At 53.5% G+C, this 16,740-nt stretch overlaps 1 protein-coding gene across 5 annotated transcripts in view; it reads left to right on the top strand.

The window, feature by feature from the left end:
* The window catches only part of AGRN (agrin), a 114,026-nt gene that overhangs the window by 2,867 nt on the left and 94,419 nt on the right, over nucleotides 1-16,740 (top strand). For all 5 annotated transcript variants that reach the window (XM_027658182.1, XM_027658180.1, XM_027658179.1 and 2 more), the window contains exon 2: nucleotides 4,708-4,969. In XM_027658182.1, the coding sequence (XP_027513983.1) occupies nucleotides 4,708-4,969 (262 nt within the window). The remainder of the gene's footprint in view (nucleotides 1-4,707; nucleotides 4,970-16,740) is intronic.

Raw genomic sequence — 16,740 nt, 5'->3', positions numbered from 1 at the left:
CAAACCCTCCCAGCTGAAGCCTTTGATAGATGAAGATAAGCACATTACAACTCGGGAGAAATGTGAAGTTAATGTTAGATAAACACCCATAAATAGCTATCAGCCATTCATGTGCTGGGAGAGGAGATGAAAAAGGGAAGAACAAGCTGATAGAACTCCCTGGAACTGGCTGATGTGCTGCTGCTCCGAGGGGTTTGACACGGGAACAGGCGCTGGGCTCACTCCTCTGCTTCCCAAGCTCTTGGTGCTGCTGCTCATCCTCTGTGCTGGCCTTGTCCTTCCTGCTCTGAGCCCTCTGATGTGCCTTATTCTGGGCTGACCTGATATTTATGAAGGCAGCTCCTATTTATAGGACAAGCCCAGGTTCTATAAGTGCCATAGGAAGTGTCGAAAAGGATGTGGATCCTGTTCCAGACAATGGAGCCCCTATTTTGGGGGGTGACTGTGGCTGTTCTCCAGGCTGGGGGGGATGTGGAAGTTGCTGGTGGGAGGTGGGTTTGGGAGCTCCTGGGAAAAGGGCAGCTGAGAGTGACAAAAAGGGGGAGATGGGTGGGATGTGGTCAGGGAGGGGTTGGGCAGAGTGAAGCTGCAGGCGAAGCTGATGCTGGCCTTCATCTCCCAGAATTGCCAAAAATCTAGTGATGACCCTTCTTCCTGCTGTCCATCTGCAAGAGGAGACTGCTCTAACTTCTCATCTTGCTTTACAAAACCAAGGCTGGCAGTTCTCGAGGTATATTCCTGGCAGGAATTTGGTAGCACTGCAGAGGTGGTCTGTGGCATGGTCAAACCCCCCCCCCCCCCATGGCATGCTGGAAAAATCCTTTTACTTTCTGTTTTTTTGGTTGTTTTTTTTGGTTTTTTTCCCCCCCCACTTAAAATATACCCTTGCAAGGATCTGCTTGAATAAAGTTATCACTGCTCTTACTCTGCCTCCCTGTAGCTGCCAGGAGTCTTGTAAAACAGTCTTAATCCAGTGTTTTATGTGCTCCCTGGCAAAGGAGTGGGTAAGTGAGTCTGCTATAGGGAAGGGACTTCTTGGGAATAGGTTACAGCCCAATTTTCTCTCTCTCTCTCTTTTCCTTTCCTTCCCCAGTCCTTGGTGTAGCCGGTGAGTCACCGGTGACAAAGTCTTAATTGTGTGTGATGATGAATGGGATGCCCTACAGGTAATTGCTTGGTCTTTGGTGCCTTCCCATTCATTCATTATAGAGGAGAAGGGTGGGGAGAAAGCTGCTGGACTCTGATGTTGCTTGTGAGTGCTGTGGCCTGGCTCTGAGGTGTCTGACTGGTGCCAATTAACTCAAATTACCATCTGCTGCAGAGCAGTGGGGTGGGCTTGAGCCTTTCTCCCCCCATCAGCCCTAGCTGTGAAAATGCCCCACATCCACCTTTTGCAGCACCAGCCTCGGGCTGTGCTTTCTGCCTGCCTGGTGTATTCTATATTTTTTTTTTAATTTTATTTATTTTTTTTTTCCTTTCCTCCCTTTTGTCTCCTTTGTATTGCTGGGTTTTCACCCTGGTTGCTCGTGCACCTCTCAGAGCGCCTGCCCTGCGGGCACCGAGGAGGAGGAGGAGGAGGAGGTGGGGCTGCAGGAAGGTGTCTTGACTTGACTGCGGGGAGAGAAGCACAACCACGGGGAGCCGAGCTGCTGGGAAACGCTGGAGAAACAGCTGGTCCCGGCTGGGGTTGGCACAGGCTGGTGCTCCTCAGCACCCCGCTCAGCCGGGGTGCCACGGCTGCGGGTGGCCCCAAAAAGGCTCTTTGAAGGGGCTGCCCCGTGCAGTGGAGCAGATGTCAGCGTGGATGGTGGGATCCCTGTCGGATCAGAGGGGAGGGAAGCTGCCTGTCCCAGCTCCCCTTGCCATCTGAGTGCTGGTGGGGTTCCATCTCTCTCAAGAGTGGAGCTGGTGCTGGCAGGGCTGTGCAGGTTTCTTCAGAGAACTGTGCAGTGGTTTGGGTTGGAAGGGATCTTAGAACCACAGAATCACAAAATATCCTGAGTTGGACCCACAAGGATCATCCAGTCCAACTCCTGGCCCTGCACAGACACCCCAACAATCCCACCCTGTCCCTCAGAGCACTGTCCAAACCCTCCTGGAGCTCTGGCAGCCTTGGGGCCGTGCCCACTGCCCTGGGGAGCCTGTTCAGTGCCCAACCACCCTCTGGGGGAAGAATCTTTCCCTGATACCCAACCTAAACCTTTCCCTGAGATCCAACCTAACCCTGCCCTGCCACAGCTCCAGCCATTCCCTTGGATCCTGTCACTGGTCAGAGCAGAGATCAGACCTGCCCCTCCTGAGGAAGTTGTAGACCTTAAAGACCATCTCATCCCAACCCCCCATGGCTTTGAAGGCACTGCTCTCCCTGTCCCTTTCCTTCCCCCTGCCCAGCAGCTTGGATTTGGGCTGGGCAGGGCTCACATATCCCGGAGTGTGAGTTATTCCCTGTGCTCTGGTGCTGTGGAATGGCCCGGCACCCACGGGGTGCTGACTCCCCTCGGGCTGGCAGACGGATGAGTGTGAGAACACGTGGGTAACCTGTCTGCAGCAAACCTCTCCACGCCTGGGAGCAGCTAAGGCATGTGCAGCTTCCAGAGAGGAGCTGTCACAGCCCTGTTTAATACCTGGGGTGGTTTTTGAGCTCAGGCATGCAGGAGAACAGGGCTCACCCCGGTAAATGGAGCTGTAGTTTGGATAATATATTGCTGTTTGCATCGCAGGACTTGCTGGGCTGGATGAGAGCTGAGACCCATAAATCCAGGCTTCTTCTCCAAGGAGGACAAATGTTACACCTCAAGGAGGAGGTGTGAGAAATAGGAGGATTTGAGAATGAAATACATTCTTAAACTTTGTTCTTAACCTTCATTTGTACTTGCAGAGTACAGGCAACACTAAATCTGTTCCCTTTTCCTGCTTGACAGGTGAGTCTGGCGCTGAGCAGGAGGGTCTGACCCCAGCCTGCCTGCTCCTGTGGCAGTGGGAATGGCCCTGTTCCTCCAGGGAATGTCTCCCTGTAGCTGCCTGCTCCTAATTGTGGCAGGGACAGCGAGCAGGACTTTGGCTCAAGATCACTGTGGACCTTGAAGCCTCTGGATCAGGACTGAGTGCCGAGCTCACTCCCCTGAAATTCTGGAGTTAGGGCTTCAAAAATGGACAGGATTGATGACAGGTCAGGAGACTTACATTCCCCCTACCCCCCAGCAGGCTTTCACCCTCCTGTTTGAACTCTGCAGCCTCAGATCTTTGATGTGTCTTCTGCAGTCACCGAGTGATGGGATGGAGGTGTTTGGCAAAGAGGAAGAGTCTCTCTGTCTGAAGGTTCTCACAGAAGCCTGCAGGGGAGCACAATGCACTTGAAGGGCTGTGCAGGGCAGAGGCCACTGAGCTGCAGTGGCAGAGAACTATAGAAATGGTTCATTCTCAAGTGGGATAAAATCTGTTCTGTGCTTTCCTCCTCGGTTGTAACAATTCTCCCCCCATTCCCAACCCCAATGTCAAGCACAGAAGCTGTGGCATGAACAGTCTGCCTCCCTGCCACCCCCAGTGTCCCCAGAGGGTGGGAGAGACCTGTCTGCCCAGCTGCCTGTGAGCACCCACCCTCTGCCCCTCTGGAAATAGGCTCTTAAAGCAGAGAGCCCCCTTATCTCTGAGCCACCACCTCCCTGGCTGCTCTGGGCTTGGCACGGGGTGCTGAAGTGCCCTTGGGGCTGGGGGCTGGAGGGAGATGATGGCAGAGTGTGATGGAGCAGCTCTGAGCCTGCCAGCCCAGGGATGCCTGTGGTCACAGCAATGCCCCTGCTCCCAGCAGCCACCCTTGCTCTGAGCACAAACCTTGGATGAGCTGTTCCTGCTGGCTCTGCTCTGGGCCGCGTTTCCCCGCGATGGAATCGCAGCAGGAGGATTTCTGACCCAGCAGGAGAGGATGGGGATGTGCCTCTGGTGTCCTGTGTGCACCAAGGTTCATTTGAGAGCTGCTGCTTCCCTCCTGGGTGGGTGTTTATTTGCTGCAGAAGGAGGGATGAGCTGGCACTGGAGCGCAGGGGCACTGCCCTGGAACCACTGGCAGTTAGTGGCCACTAACTCTTGTGACCAGGACTTATTTTTATGCCTGAAGTTTGGATGAGTACAGGGAGATGGGCTCCTCCTGCCAAACCCTCTGTGCATTTTACCAAATCCAGCTCGCATTGGTTTTATTTAGTAATTTAGAGGAACGTGAGTTAACTTTGACATTTCTGCCTGCAACATTATCTGCTCTGTCTTTGTGTTCCCGAGGTACCAGCGGCCTGTCAGAGCCGCTACACTCCCTTCTTTCCCTCCACCCAACCCACCTGCCTCCCCCTGCCCCAGTCTGAGGCTCCTGTGCTGCACTTCAGAGCCTCCCCCATGGATGGACAGCGCTCTCTTTAGCTCTGCAGCCCTTCCCCAGCTGGCACTTCCAGCCACTTAACGTTCCTTTCAAAGCCTTTTTTTCCCCCTTTTTTTTTTTCCACTCAGAAGTGCTTTCTTCTCCCTCCATGCTGAGATTTCCTCGGGAGCCAGGGAGACCTGCAGCAGAGGGCTTTTGCTCCCCGTTGCCCACACATCTCGTGCTTTCAGAGCTGATGAAATTATCCCTGCTGGAAGCGCATCCCGTGGCAGCGGCGTGAAAAATCGAGCCAGGTCAGAGAGACGCCCTCACGAGCTTCTCCTTTCTCCTTCTCCCCCAAGGTGAGAGTCTGGCGCTACCTGAAGGGCAAGGACATCGTCACCCACGAGATCCTGCTGGATGGGGGGAACAAGGTGGTCATTGGTGGCTTTGGGGACCCGCTGATCTGCGACAACCAGGTGTCCACGGGGGACACGCGCATCTTCTTCGTGAACCCGGCCCCGCAGTACCTGTGGCCCGCGCACCGCAACGAGCTCATGCTCAACTCCAGCCTCATGAGGATCACCCTGCGCAACCTGGAGGAGGTGGAGCACTGCGTGGAAGGTGAGGCTGTGGGGCCTGGGCTGTCCCTGGGGTGCTCCAGGAGCCGTTGGGCTCGGAGGGATTGATGGGTGAATGATTGCGGACCCCGCGGCTGAGGGTGCTCGGTGTGCTCAGCCCCAAGAAGAGGAGGCTGAGGGGACGCCTTGTTGCAGGGTAAAACTTGCTCATGAGGGGAAGAGGAAGGGCAGGCACTGAGCTCTGCTCTGTGGCAGAACCCCGAAGTTGTGCCAGGGAAAGGTTTAGGTTGGATCTCGGGAAAAGGTTCTTCCCCCAGAGGGTGGCTGGGCACTGAACAGGCTCCCCAGGGCAGTGGGCACGGCCCCAAGGCTGCCAGAGCTCAAGATCTGTCATCTGTTTGGATGATGCCTCTCAGGCACTCTTGGGAACTGGGCCTGTGAAGGGTTAAGGGTTGGTCTTGATGATCCTTGGGGGTTCTGGGATTCTGTGACCTTGTTGGTGCTGGTTGATGAGGATCAACCCTGCTGTTCTACCTGTGTCCAGGGCAGAGTCACAGAAAGTTCCAGGTTCCAGTAAGTCTAATTCATTCCTCCCATCTGCATGTTGGACAGGTAGAGGTGGAATGTGATGAAACTGTGAAATGAAGGACACAATCCCAGAATATTCTGAGTGGGAAAGGGAACCACAAGGACCATCGAGTCCAGCTCTTAAGTGGATGACTCTTACAGGGATCAAACCCACAGCTTTGGTGTTATCAGCACCATGCTGTGACCAGCTGAGCTAATCCCTGTTCCTGGTGCTCTGGTCTGTGGACTCTTGTCACAGGGACAGTGCCTGGCAGTGACTTGGCTGTCACACAACCAGTGTCTCCCAAGCAAAGTCATTTAATGCTCATTTTAGTCCAGATCTGATGCACTTCCAGTCCTCTCTGTGTTGTGGTTGGAGCACCCCCATGGCAAGTCCTGTCCTGACAGGATGGCAGGCACTCCCCAGGGAATTTAGGCTGCTCCCACCTGAGTTAGATTCTCCCCCTGGGTTTAGAGCTAATAAGTTAACGGGTTAATGCTGTGGTGAAGGCTTGTTCTTCATCACAGCCAGCCCTGGCTTCCTGTGTCTTGGAGCTTCCTTGCTTGCTTGGAGCCTTGTGGATGAACTCCTGAGGGGATCTGAGAAGCCAGAGCAATTCTGCTTGGAGGTAAATCATGCTTCTCCAAGGTATAACTAATTTAGAACCAGTCTTAGACATCCAGGTGTGGAGTTGTGCCTCTGTGAAAAGCAGATCTGGGGAGAATTGATCTTTTTTCTCCCTTTTTCCTCAACCACCTTGAAAATATTCTGTAATAACCCATTCCCTGCCTTCCCTCTTCCCCTCTTTATGCTTGTCCTGGTTCCAGCAAGAGCTCCAAGCCCGGGGGGGGGGGAGAATGTGGTGCCCCCAAAGCCCTTTGCTGGGCTCTGAGTATGTCCTGAGAGCAGATGAGCAAACATGGGAAGGAATGCAGGAATTCTGCACAGACAACAAATAAACAGGCGGGTTTGGCTCCCTCCTCCCCTTGGATGTGCAGCAGAGAGGCCATAACCCCTTTTTCCAGCTGTGAACGCAGACAGGGGTAAATGACCCAACTCTGGGGCTTGAGAGGGAACTGGATCAGCAGAGTGGCTCCCAGAGTGGGGTTTGTGAGCAGGAAGAGCACTGGAGGCTTTCTAAAAAAATATATATATAATATTTTATAATGAACTTGGAAGGTGTCAGCCCTGCTCCTTCCATGCACCTAGTGGGGAGGAAGGGAGGGAGGAGAAAGATGAGTGTGTGTGGTTGTTTCAGTTAAACCTGAGCAAATATTTGGGAGGTTTCTTTCTCCTGCTGTGGTTTTTAGGGGGCTCTTTTTTGCATGTGCTGATGTGAGCTGGGGAGGTTCCTATTTGTGGTGAAGGATGAAGGAGAAGAGGTTGTGTGGAGATCTCAGAGCAGCCTCCCAGGAGCTGAAGGGGGGGCCTACAAGAAGCTGGAGAGGGGCTCTGCATCAGGAACTGCAGTGACAGGACAAGGAGTGATGGGTTCAAACTGAAAGAGGAGAAATTGAGGTTCAATACATGGAAGGAATTCCTTTCTGTGAGGGTGGAGAGGACCTGGCACAGGTTGCCCAGAGAAGCTGTGGCTGCCCCATCCCTGGAAGTGTCCAAGGCCAGGTTGGAGTAACCTGGGCTAGTGGAAAGTGTCCCTACCCATGGGAAGGGGTGGGACTGGGTGGTCCTTGAGGTCCCTTCCAACCCAAACCACGCTGTGATTCTATTCTCTGATGTCCCTTAAGGCCACTGGGAGATGAGGAGGGATCAAGTTTTCCTCCCAGTACCCTGAGTTTGCTGTAGAGCTGGGGCAGGTGGACGTGTCTCTGATCATTCCCTCAAGTGCAGCACCACCAGAAGGATTTTTGGTGCTGCTCCCAAGCTGTTGTGCAAGGGGGCTGGAGGTGCCAAAAGCTGGGCATGTCCCAACTCTTTCCTCTGTGCTTAAATTGCAGGTCCATAAAAATATAGGTGGTTTATCTTCATCCCCTGCTCTGTTAACCCTTCTTGGTGCCAGGTAGCAGATTGATTCTTCCTGGGACTCCCCTCTTTGAGATGCTTTGCTGCAGAGCTTATTCCTTTAATGAAGCATCCCTCCTTTTCCCCATGGCTCACCAGGGTGCTGTTGGCATGGCAGGTGGGCTCAGCCTGGCTGTTGTGTGTGGTTTTGGGGGCTGGAGAGGGCTGGAAAACAAAGGACAGCCTCTCTATGCGTGGTGGACCTGATTTCTCCAGACTGGTGGAGACCTGTCCAGGGGGTGGTGTTGAGAAAACGAGGTGACCTTGAGTTACTGATATCTCAGATGGGTCAAGAGTGTTGCTCAGGGTGGATGTGATTCTGATTTTGGTGTCTGGCAGCTGCTTCACTTGCCTTGATAAACCCACTTTTTTTGTTGTGTCCCATGGACTTGCTGCTGTTCCCACATCTTGGTTCTTGTGTATCCTGTCTGCTGAGCACTGGCAAGATTCTTGTAGAGAGCACAGACCAAATTTACCTCCAAAACTTTGTTTTCCCTCGAGCCCTGTCGAAGCTCAGGCCTCTGCTGAGGTCTGTGGAAGTCTCTTTCAGCTCACCCACTACACCTGCCCACCTGGCTTCTGGGAAGCCCTGCAAAAAAACCCAGGCCTGAGAACCTGCTCCTGCCCCCCTGGGAACCATTTCTGAGCTCCCAGTCTGAGAATTTAGCTCCAGGACTTGTTTCCCATCAGCTCCTCACAGGAGGGTTCAAAGCAAAGCTGCCCAGGATGCTGCTCTTTGCTGCACTCTGAGTTTAAAAAACAAACCTTTGAGTGCTTTTGCAGAAAGAATTGGAGGAATGGCAGCAACTGAGTGGAAAAACACGAATGTTTTGAGTATCTTCATCTCCTGTTGCTCCAGCTTGGAAAAATCCTAGACATCCAAGTCTTGCCTGTCTAAGAGGGGAGTTCAAACCGGGGCATCTCTGTGGAACAGCTCAGGTCGGAGCGAAAACACCGTGATTTGATTATACTTAATTGTGGTAAAAACGCTCTGACCAGCTGGAGTTGAAATTCAAGACTCCAGCTGAGCTCTGCAAACTGGCTCCAGCACTTGGGGGGGAGGGTCTGGAGGGTTGAGTTTTCAGTGTTGAAGGGCAGAGGAGCAGCTCTGGGGCTTGCTCAGGAGTCCGGGACACAGGTTGGGAGCGGGCGGAGCAGGATGTTTGCTCTGGTCCCCACCTCTGTGGGGGGGAAAGTATGGAAAGGGGACACAGTGGGAGTGGATTTCCTCTTGTTCTTTGGGACATCTGCATGAGGCTTCCCAGGGAAACAATTAGCCCAGAAAGCCACAGTGTTGCAGTGTTTGTTCCTGGAGTGCTGGTGCTGCACGAGGAGGGCTGGAATCTCTGGGCAGGTACCGGAGCATCCCGACTGTCCCCTCCTTGCTCTGCCCTGACACCATCAACCACGCTGCTCTGCAGCTCAACAGCTGACTGACCTCGAGATACCTTTCCCCTCTGTGTGTGTGTCTCACATTTCACTTTGATCCCAACAGCACTTGAGGGAAATCAGGAATTTTGTGTGCGGTGACTCCTCCTGGGGCCGTCTGGGTGGGAAGGGAGCTCACATTAAAAACCCTTCTTAGCTCTTGGGTCAAGGAGAACCCAGAGCTCCTCTCAGACACCGTCTGGCCATGGCACAGTTTGCATTAGCACTGATGTGATTGCCCTGGCTGAGGCTGGGTGAGCTCTGGGATGTGTGTGGGCTTGGAACCTCCTGGGAAAAGCCCGTGGGAGTTGGGTTGTTGTGGGGCTGGGTGGTGCTGGGCACAGTCAGCCCACACTGCTGGGACTGAGGGTCCTGCTGGTGGTTTGGGACCCTCCTCCCTGCAGCATCTTCAAGAAGCTCTTGACTCTAAACCAGTGTGATTTAGTAGTGGTTTAGTGGGTAGCAGTGACTCCAGCCCTCCTGGTGCAGGACCAGTGTTCCAGGATTAAACCCAGCAAGGCTCTGGCTTTTGGGGATAATTATTCCCTTGCAGATGTCCTGAAGAACCTCAGCTTCGAGGTGACTTGGAAAACAGAGCCAAGTCAGGAGTTGGTTAAGCCTTTTGGCCAGGATGGATCTGCCTGTTTTGGGGGCAGTGTGTGGGTGATGCTGTGCCTCCCTGATGGGAATTATTCCAGAGTGAGAGCAAGGCTGAACACTGACCCTCTGTGTGTGCATGGAGCAGTTGTCCCAAATCCTGTCTGGGCTTACCTGCTGGCTTGCCAGGATGCTGGGAGTGTCCATGGCTGGGGCTTCCATGAGGTTTGGTGGCTCCTCTGCTGCCTCCTCCAGCCCAGGGCTGCTCCCTCTGGGTGGGTGCCATGCCAGGACAGTCACCTTTGGGGGGTGTATGTCACCCAGCCTGGGAATGGAGGGTGTCAAAATGGGGTCTTGGAGCACTGCTGTGACCACAGTGGGTGGGCTTTTGGAACTCTGCTCCATGTGGATGCCCCTCACAGAGCTGCTCTGGCTCGTGTTCAGCCTGCAGTGCACTGCAGATGCTCCATATGTATAAAAAAAGTCACATAGTTCCTATTGAAATTCTGATTTTAGCCAGTCCAGAACTCTCCTCTGACTTTTTTTTTTTTTTTCATCTCTGCAGCAACCCTATGAATTACTCCCGTGGAAGAATTTCATCTTCCACATTCCCTCTCCTCCCAAGTTTTCTCTCATGTTTGCTGCCTTGAGAGCATCTCCCTTTAAGTTACACTCTTCATTCTGTTTTGTCTTCTGCTCTCTCACTTTTATTCTGTCTCCTCTCTTTCTCTTTAGCTCTCCACGGAACTGAGGCGTTTTGTTCTTGTAAACCAGCCCATGCAAAATTTCCTTTTCAGGCTCCTTGCAGAGGCTCTAAGGAATGCACAGTGGGCTCCCTCTCAGCAAGGAAATCGCTGGCATGGCTCTGCCTTAGGTGATTCAGGCTGTGGTCACTTCCCATGCTCTGCTCTCTCTGCAGCCCTTCTCCACCCCTGCAAGGATTCCTTTTGAATCCATCCCTGCCATGTCATTGTGCTCCAGAGCAGGGAGAGGGAGGGGGCTTGGAAGAGGGTTGATGTGTGGGTTTCTTCTTGAAGGAGGTTTGTGGTTTTGTTGGGTTTTTTTTTTTTTCTTTCCCTTTTCCTTCCCTCCTCTTCTTGGCTCTGTTTTGAATCAGAGATAATGAGAACAGCATCAACACCTCCGTCCCGGGAGGGTGAGAGAGTCAGGCAGCAGCTGTGAAACGTTGGGAAGGGAGAGGAGAGGAGTGGAGAGGGGAGAATCCACCTCTGGACAGCCCTGGGGGCCCCTTCCTACCTCCCCATCCATGGGCTGGGGCAGCTCAGCGGGATGCTGGGGCTGGAGCAGGTTCCCTCTTGGAGCTGCTGTGCCAGGCAGTGGCACTGGGGAGAGCAGGGGATTCTTGGGGGGGATTTCCTGGTGGATTTTCCAGCGGATCAGTGATGGATGGAGCCTGCAGAAGCCCCTGGCTGGGACAGGGTTTGCAGGAGATGCTTGTGTGGGGGGCCCTGTGCCTTGGCCAAGCCTGGGGGGCTGTTTTGCTCCCTCCCTGGCGTGGCAGTAATGCAAAACATCCCCTGGCTTGACGGCAGTAGCTGAGAGAGTCGATTTGTTTAGCAAATTCCTATGGAATTTTAATCTGGTGTGGGAGGCTACTGGTCTGGGAAGGCTCCTTTGGCCCCGCTTCCCTCTCTGGCACATCCTGCTGCATTTCTCTGCGGGATCAGGGGTCCTTGGTCAGCAGCACAGATGCTGCTGTGACAAGTGCTGGGCCCTGGCCATGTGCTCTGGGTTCTGCCTCTCCTTTTGTTTGCTCCACGGATATCTTGGAGGGGATATGGGGGATTCTTTGCTGTGCTGCAGGCTCTGTGCCTCCTCCTGCCCCGTGTTTTCCTGGTGAACTGCTGGATAACTGGATCAGGGCTGGTCTGGGGCTGGTGGGAATGCTCAGGGGAGCAGAATTCTCCCTGTTCCATCCTTTTTGTGAAGACGTGGGGTGGAAGGGAAGGGTGGGGGAGGGATGTGGGAGTGGGAAAAAGTATTATGAGCTCCCATCTCTGCACCTCCTTCTGCCTCGTGTTTTCCCAGTGAACTGCTGGTTTGGAGCTGGTGCATCATCCCTGGCTGGTGGGAATGCTCAGGGAAGGAGCATTCCCCCTGTTCCTATCTTATTTGTAAGGATATGGGGCAGAAGAGAAGGAAAAAGACACGGAGTGGGAAAGGTGTTGTGAGTTCCCAAGGGCTGAAACATTTCCATGTCCCCGTTCTCAGCCCCTGTAGCATCCTTTTGGAGCTTCCCAAAGTGTGGGATGCTCAGGGGACTCGACCAGAGCTGTGGTACAGCTCTCCCAGACAGATATTCCTGCAGGGAGCTGCTCCATGGGCATGTGCAGCCTTTGGTGGAGGTGCTGGGGATGTGTGGGAGAGAAAATCCCACTGCTGGGGTGGCTGTTCCCCCCAGGGCACCAGGGAGTGGGGGACATTGTGGGGACATTTCCTCTGGTGACAAAGCTGGCTTGGAATCTGTCCCTCTGAGCACCTCCTGAGTGGAATTCCTGCAGGTTTGGGATCCTGGCATCTCCTCCATCCTCTTTGCACCTCCTGGCTTTGCAGAACTGTTTTTGGGACTCAGTGCTGACCTGTCTCAGGGCAGGACTCAGATGCAGGTTTTTTGTCTCTCCCTGGCTCCCTGTGCCCACCCTCAGTAAACTGGGGGAGCTGTATCCATCCCTACTCCAGCTGGATGAGAATTTGGGAGCTGGTCCTACACCTTGGCCCTTTTCCACACGGGATAGAGCCCTCAGCCCTGCCACACTCTGTGTGCTGGAGATGTAAATTCAATGTACAGCTGTGGCTGCTCACAGGACACAGCCAGACAGCCCTGGGCAGGAATTTGGGGTTGGTTTAGTGGTGCCACCAATTTGCAGCCAGCTGGGAACTGGGTGGCTCTGAGAACTGAGCTCAGCTTTCCTTTTGGTCCACCTGGAGCTTGTGCTGCTTGTCTTGGGCTCTCTCTGGCCAAAAGCTGGGGTACCTGGGCACACAGGTCAGCCTGGGCATCCACATGGGCACACAGGTCAGCCTGGGCATCCACATGAGCATACAGGTCAGCCTGGGCATCCACAGGACCTGTCCCAGCAGAAAGGGAGGCCAGGAAAATGTCTCGGCGCTCCCTTGGTTTTCAAATCAAAGTCCAAGAGCTGGAATCTGCTGGTGGGGAAGACAGAGCTGACCTGCCCCAGCCTTGAGGCTGCCCGGGGAGGCACAGTGATGGGCAGCACTGGGTGATGGGCCAGTCTCTGCCCAGGAGCCCCAAGGGCATCTCCCTGCCAGGCGCCTGCCCAGACTGCCGGCGCCCGCCCGCCCGGGCTTGTCCTGCACTAATCCGTGCCCAGGAGTGGGACTTTGGTCTGTTTATCTTAATAAACACTCTGCAAAGATCCTGCATTCCTTCAGGATGACTTCCCGGAGCAGGAGAGCTTTGATGTGCAGTGTGGCCAGGGTGGGGACAGAGTGACTGTGCCCACCACCTGGATGGGTGGGTGGATGGATGGATCCATCCTGGTGTGTGTTGGAGGAGGTGAACAGTGCCCTTATAAAAGCCATTCTAGCAGTGCTTTTTTCTTTTTTTTTCTCTCTCTCTTTTTTTTTTTCCTTGAAAAACTGCTCCTCTTCCCCGCATTTTCAGCTTCCTGGAATCATTTTCTTTGATTAGGAGAGGAAATGGGGCTCGGGTGCTTTCAATAATTCATACTCAATTTGCCTAATTCCAGCCTGGCTGCAGCACAGACTACAAAGTGAGTGAGAACGTGTGAGGTGAGCTTTCAAACCACTTTCTTGTTTGCCTCTGGTTTTTCCACCCCTGGCCTTCCCTGTGTCCAGCAGCCACATCATCCCCTGTCCTACTAAAAGGTGTCGAGGTGACCAGCGTGGCTGGGGGTGCTGGGCTCTGTCCCCACTCCTGCCTCCAGCTCCCACCAACTGCTGCTCTTCCTAAGAACTGTGGAACAGAATAATTTAGGTTGGAAAACCCCTCTAAGATCACTGAGTCCAACCACTAACCCACCAAACCACGTCCCCAGGTGCCCCATCCACGTGCTTTTGAGCACTTCCAGGGGTGCTGACTCCTGACCACCCTTTTCAGCAAGGAATTTTTTCCCAATATTCCATCTAAAGAGCTTCCACTCTCCCACCCCACTGCCTCACCCACTGTCTCTGCTGCCCTTGAGCTGATCAATACCTCTGTCTGAGCTCTCGTGCCCTGGCCTCGTTCCAACCCTGTTAATTCCGTTTTCCTCCTTAAATCCACATTTCAGCTTCACCTAAAAGCCACTTTCTCTGGTGGGTAAATGTGCTGCCCTGTTTGCTTTACCTTCCACTGACATGCAGCTGCTTTGCCCCATCCCAGAGGCACTTCCAGGCAGCAGGAATGTTGTGGATCACGCTGAAAAGATGTTTTGCAACCCAAACTGCTGTAACAGTGTCTGTCACCTCTGCCTTGTAGGAGCTGTGGCTGGAATTTGCCTGGCACACTGCAGAGGGGACTCTGTGTGTGTCATTCTTAGAGTAACCAGCCAGTGGTTTTTCTCCTGGAGCTGAGGCCACGTGGATTTAGGTGGATTTACTTGGATTTAGTGGTTTTCTGCCCTGGAAGAGCCCTGGCTCTGCTGCTCACTGTTTATAGGCTAGAGATGCTCCTTCACAGCAGGGCTTTGCTGTAGCCTCACTCTGCAGCATCTTTGTTCCATTATCTCCTCTCAGGCTGCCTTTTTGGGAGAAGGAAAATGGGTTAAAATGGCTCTGCTGCCCCTCCCCAGCTTTGGGAGACAACCTTAACCTCTCTCATATCCAGCTGCCTCTTCCTACCCTGCTTTTTTTCCCCCTGCATTGTAGTGGATGTTGGAAGAGAACTGCACATTCCCAGAGGATGTTGTGTCGTCCTGATGGGCTGGAAGTGCATCTTCTGTCTAATATCAGGCCACTGTGCTCTCCCTCTGTCTTGCAGGGATGCTAATTAGCTGAAGTGAGCTGGAGGACTGGCTGTGCCTCAGCATCTTTGAGTTGTAGGGGATAATTAAAACAAGGGGAACAGAAAAAGGCTGAGGGAGCTTTTGCTGATCTCTGCACTTCCAAGTGCGTTGCCTCTCCGTGGGTATTTAATCCTTGGGCCTCTGTTTCGGGTGAGAGCTGCTCCCAGTTCCCTTCAGACACGCAGGAATGCTTTGGGTTGGAATTGGTCTCATCCAAACTGCTCTTTGTGGGGACAGAGGGAAGTGTGGAGGTTCAGAATTTCATAGAATCGTGGAATGGTTTGGGTTAGAAGGGACCTAAGATCATCCAGTTCCACATGGCAGGGACACCTTCCACTATCCCAGGTTGCTCCAAGCCTCATCCAACCTGACCTTGGACACTTCCAGGCATGGGGATGTTGGAGAACAGTGTGATAACAGCAGTTATCTCTCCTGGAAGGCCTTTAAAGCAGTGTGCCCGTGTTAAGAAGGTGTTTGAGTCCCCCAGGTCCTGCCTGCATTCCTGCAGGGTGAGGCAGGTCTGGGGAGGGAGCAGCAATCCCAGTCTGCAGAGCAGGTCTGGGACCAAGCAGGGAATGGGACCCAGGAGTCTGAACTCTTGTGGGCTGCTCACAGCTGCTGGCAGTGGGAAGGGAAAGCTCAGGATAACTCTGGATACCCACCTGTATCTTGGCTTGGAATGAACAGAGCAGATATGATGCTGCAGAGAATGCCAGGGAATTATGGACACACAGCCATGGAACCTGCAGTGGGAGGAGAGCTGGGATGGGGAGATGTCCCTCGAGGGGCTCTTGGGATCCTCACTGCCACAGCATTGAGTTTCTGGGGGTATTTCCCTGTTATTTGTGCATTCCCTGGACTGTCCCTGCTGTGGGTATTTCCCTGTTCTTTGTGCATTCCCTGGACAATCCCTGCTGTGCCACTCCCCTGGTGGTGTTGATGTGCTCGGAGTTTCCTCCCATTGGCTTTTCCTTCAGACTTCCAGGTTATCCACGAGGTCTTATCATCCTTTTCCTGACTCCATCTGCAGCAACAGGGCACCTCACAGGGATCATGGATGGTGCCCAGGTGTCCTGCTAAATGTGCTCTTGGGCATTCCCAGCCTGGTTCTTTTCTCTGCCTGTGCACATCCCTGCTGCTCTGGAGGGGGAAGCAAATAGAAGAGGGGTTGAAATTTGGACTTTCTCAGGTTTTTAGCTAAGGAGAGCACGGCTAGAGCCTTCTGTCATAATTCCTGTCTCTCTTCCTTCTTCTGCAGGCTGGGACAGCTCATGCTGCAGGACCCAAAGGCCAGGGGGGATGCTCAGGGTTTATTTGTGACCACTTGCTACTCCTGTGGGTGTGTGTTGCTGAACTAAAGCTCCCATCTAAACTCAGGTTCTAAAAACTAGTCCTTATAAACCCTTTCCCAGCCTCTCCTGTGCTGTGCAGGTGGAGGGTGGTTGCCAAAACCTTTAACCTGGCTGGGATTATGACAACTCCTCTGGGAACAGCAGCTGCCCTGTGCTCAGCTCTGGGAACCAAAGGGTGGAGTGGGTTGTGCCTTCCAACACTTGCAGCACTTCTGCACCCCCAAACTGCAGAGGAGAAGTCACTGGAGGGCAGGAGGGGGGAGAAAACCCAACAAATGCATCTCTTGCCAACTAATTCAGCTGCCAAATTGTGATTGCCTTGGCTATAAAGCTCTTCTCCTTGGCCAAGAAGCACCACAGCTCACTCTGTTTCTGGGAAAAAACAACACTCTGGGGCCTTAGGTCAGTTCAGGCCTTCAGGTGCTTCTGGAAAACTAAGGGATAACTGCATTGCAGAGGAAGCATCAGCACTGGAGAAGGGTGGTGGGGGTGAAGTGCTCTGACTGAATCCTCTGGCTGCATAAGGCCAGCTGGATCCTGGCTTCCCACCCCGGACAGGGCAGCCCCAAGCAGACTTCCCTGATTTTTGCATGGCTCAGGAAGCAGCTGTAGTGATGGGCATGGACACAGAAAATCAAAAGCTGTGAAGGTGTGTTTTCAGCTCTGTGTTTTCTGGTGAGAGATTCCTGGTTCCTGGGGGAGGCACAAATCGGAGCTTGGGAAGAAAGGAGAGGAGCAAACCCAAGGGAATGGCATGGAACTGTGTCAGGGGAGGGTTGGAATGGATATTAGAGAAGGTTCTTCCCCCAGAGGGCACTGAACAGGCTCCCCAGGGTTTGGTCACGGCCCCAAGGCTGCC

The sequence above is a fragment of the Corapipo altera genome, unplaced genomic scaffold, assembly GCF_003945725.1.
Source record: "Corapipo altera isolate COAL_440 unplaced genomic scaffold, ASM394572v1 301, whole genome shotgun sequence".
Classification (NCBI taxonomy): Eukaryota; Metazoa; Chordata; class Aves; order Passeriformes; family Pipridae; genus Corapipo; species Corapipo altera.
This window is presented reverse-complemented; position numbering and strand designations above follow the sequence as displayed.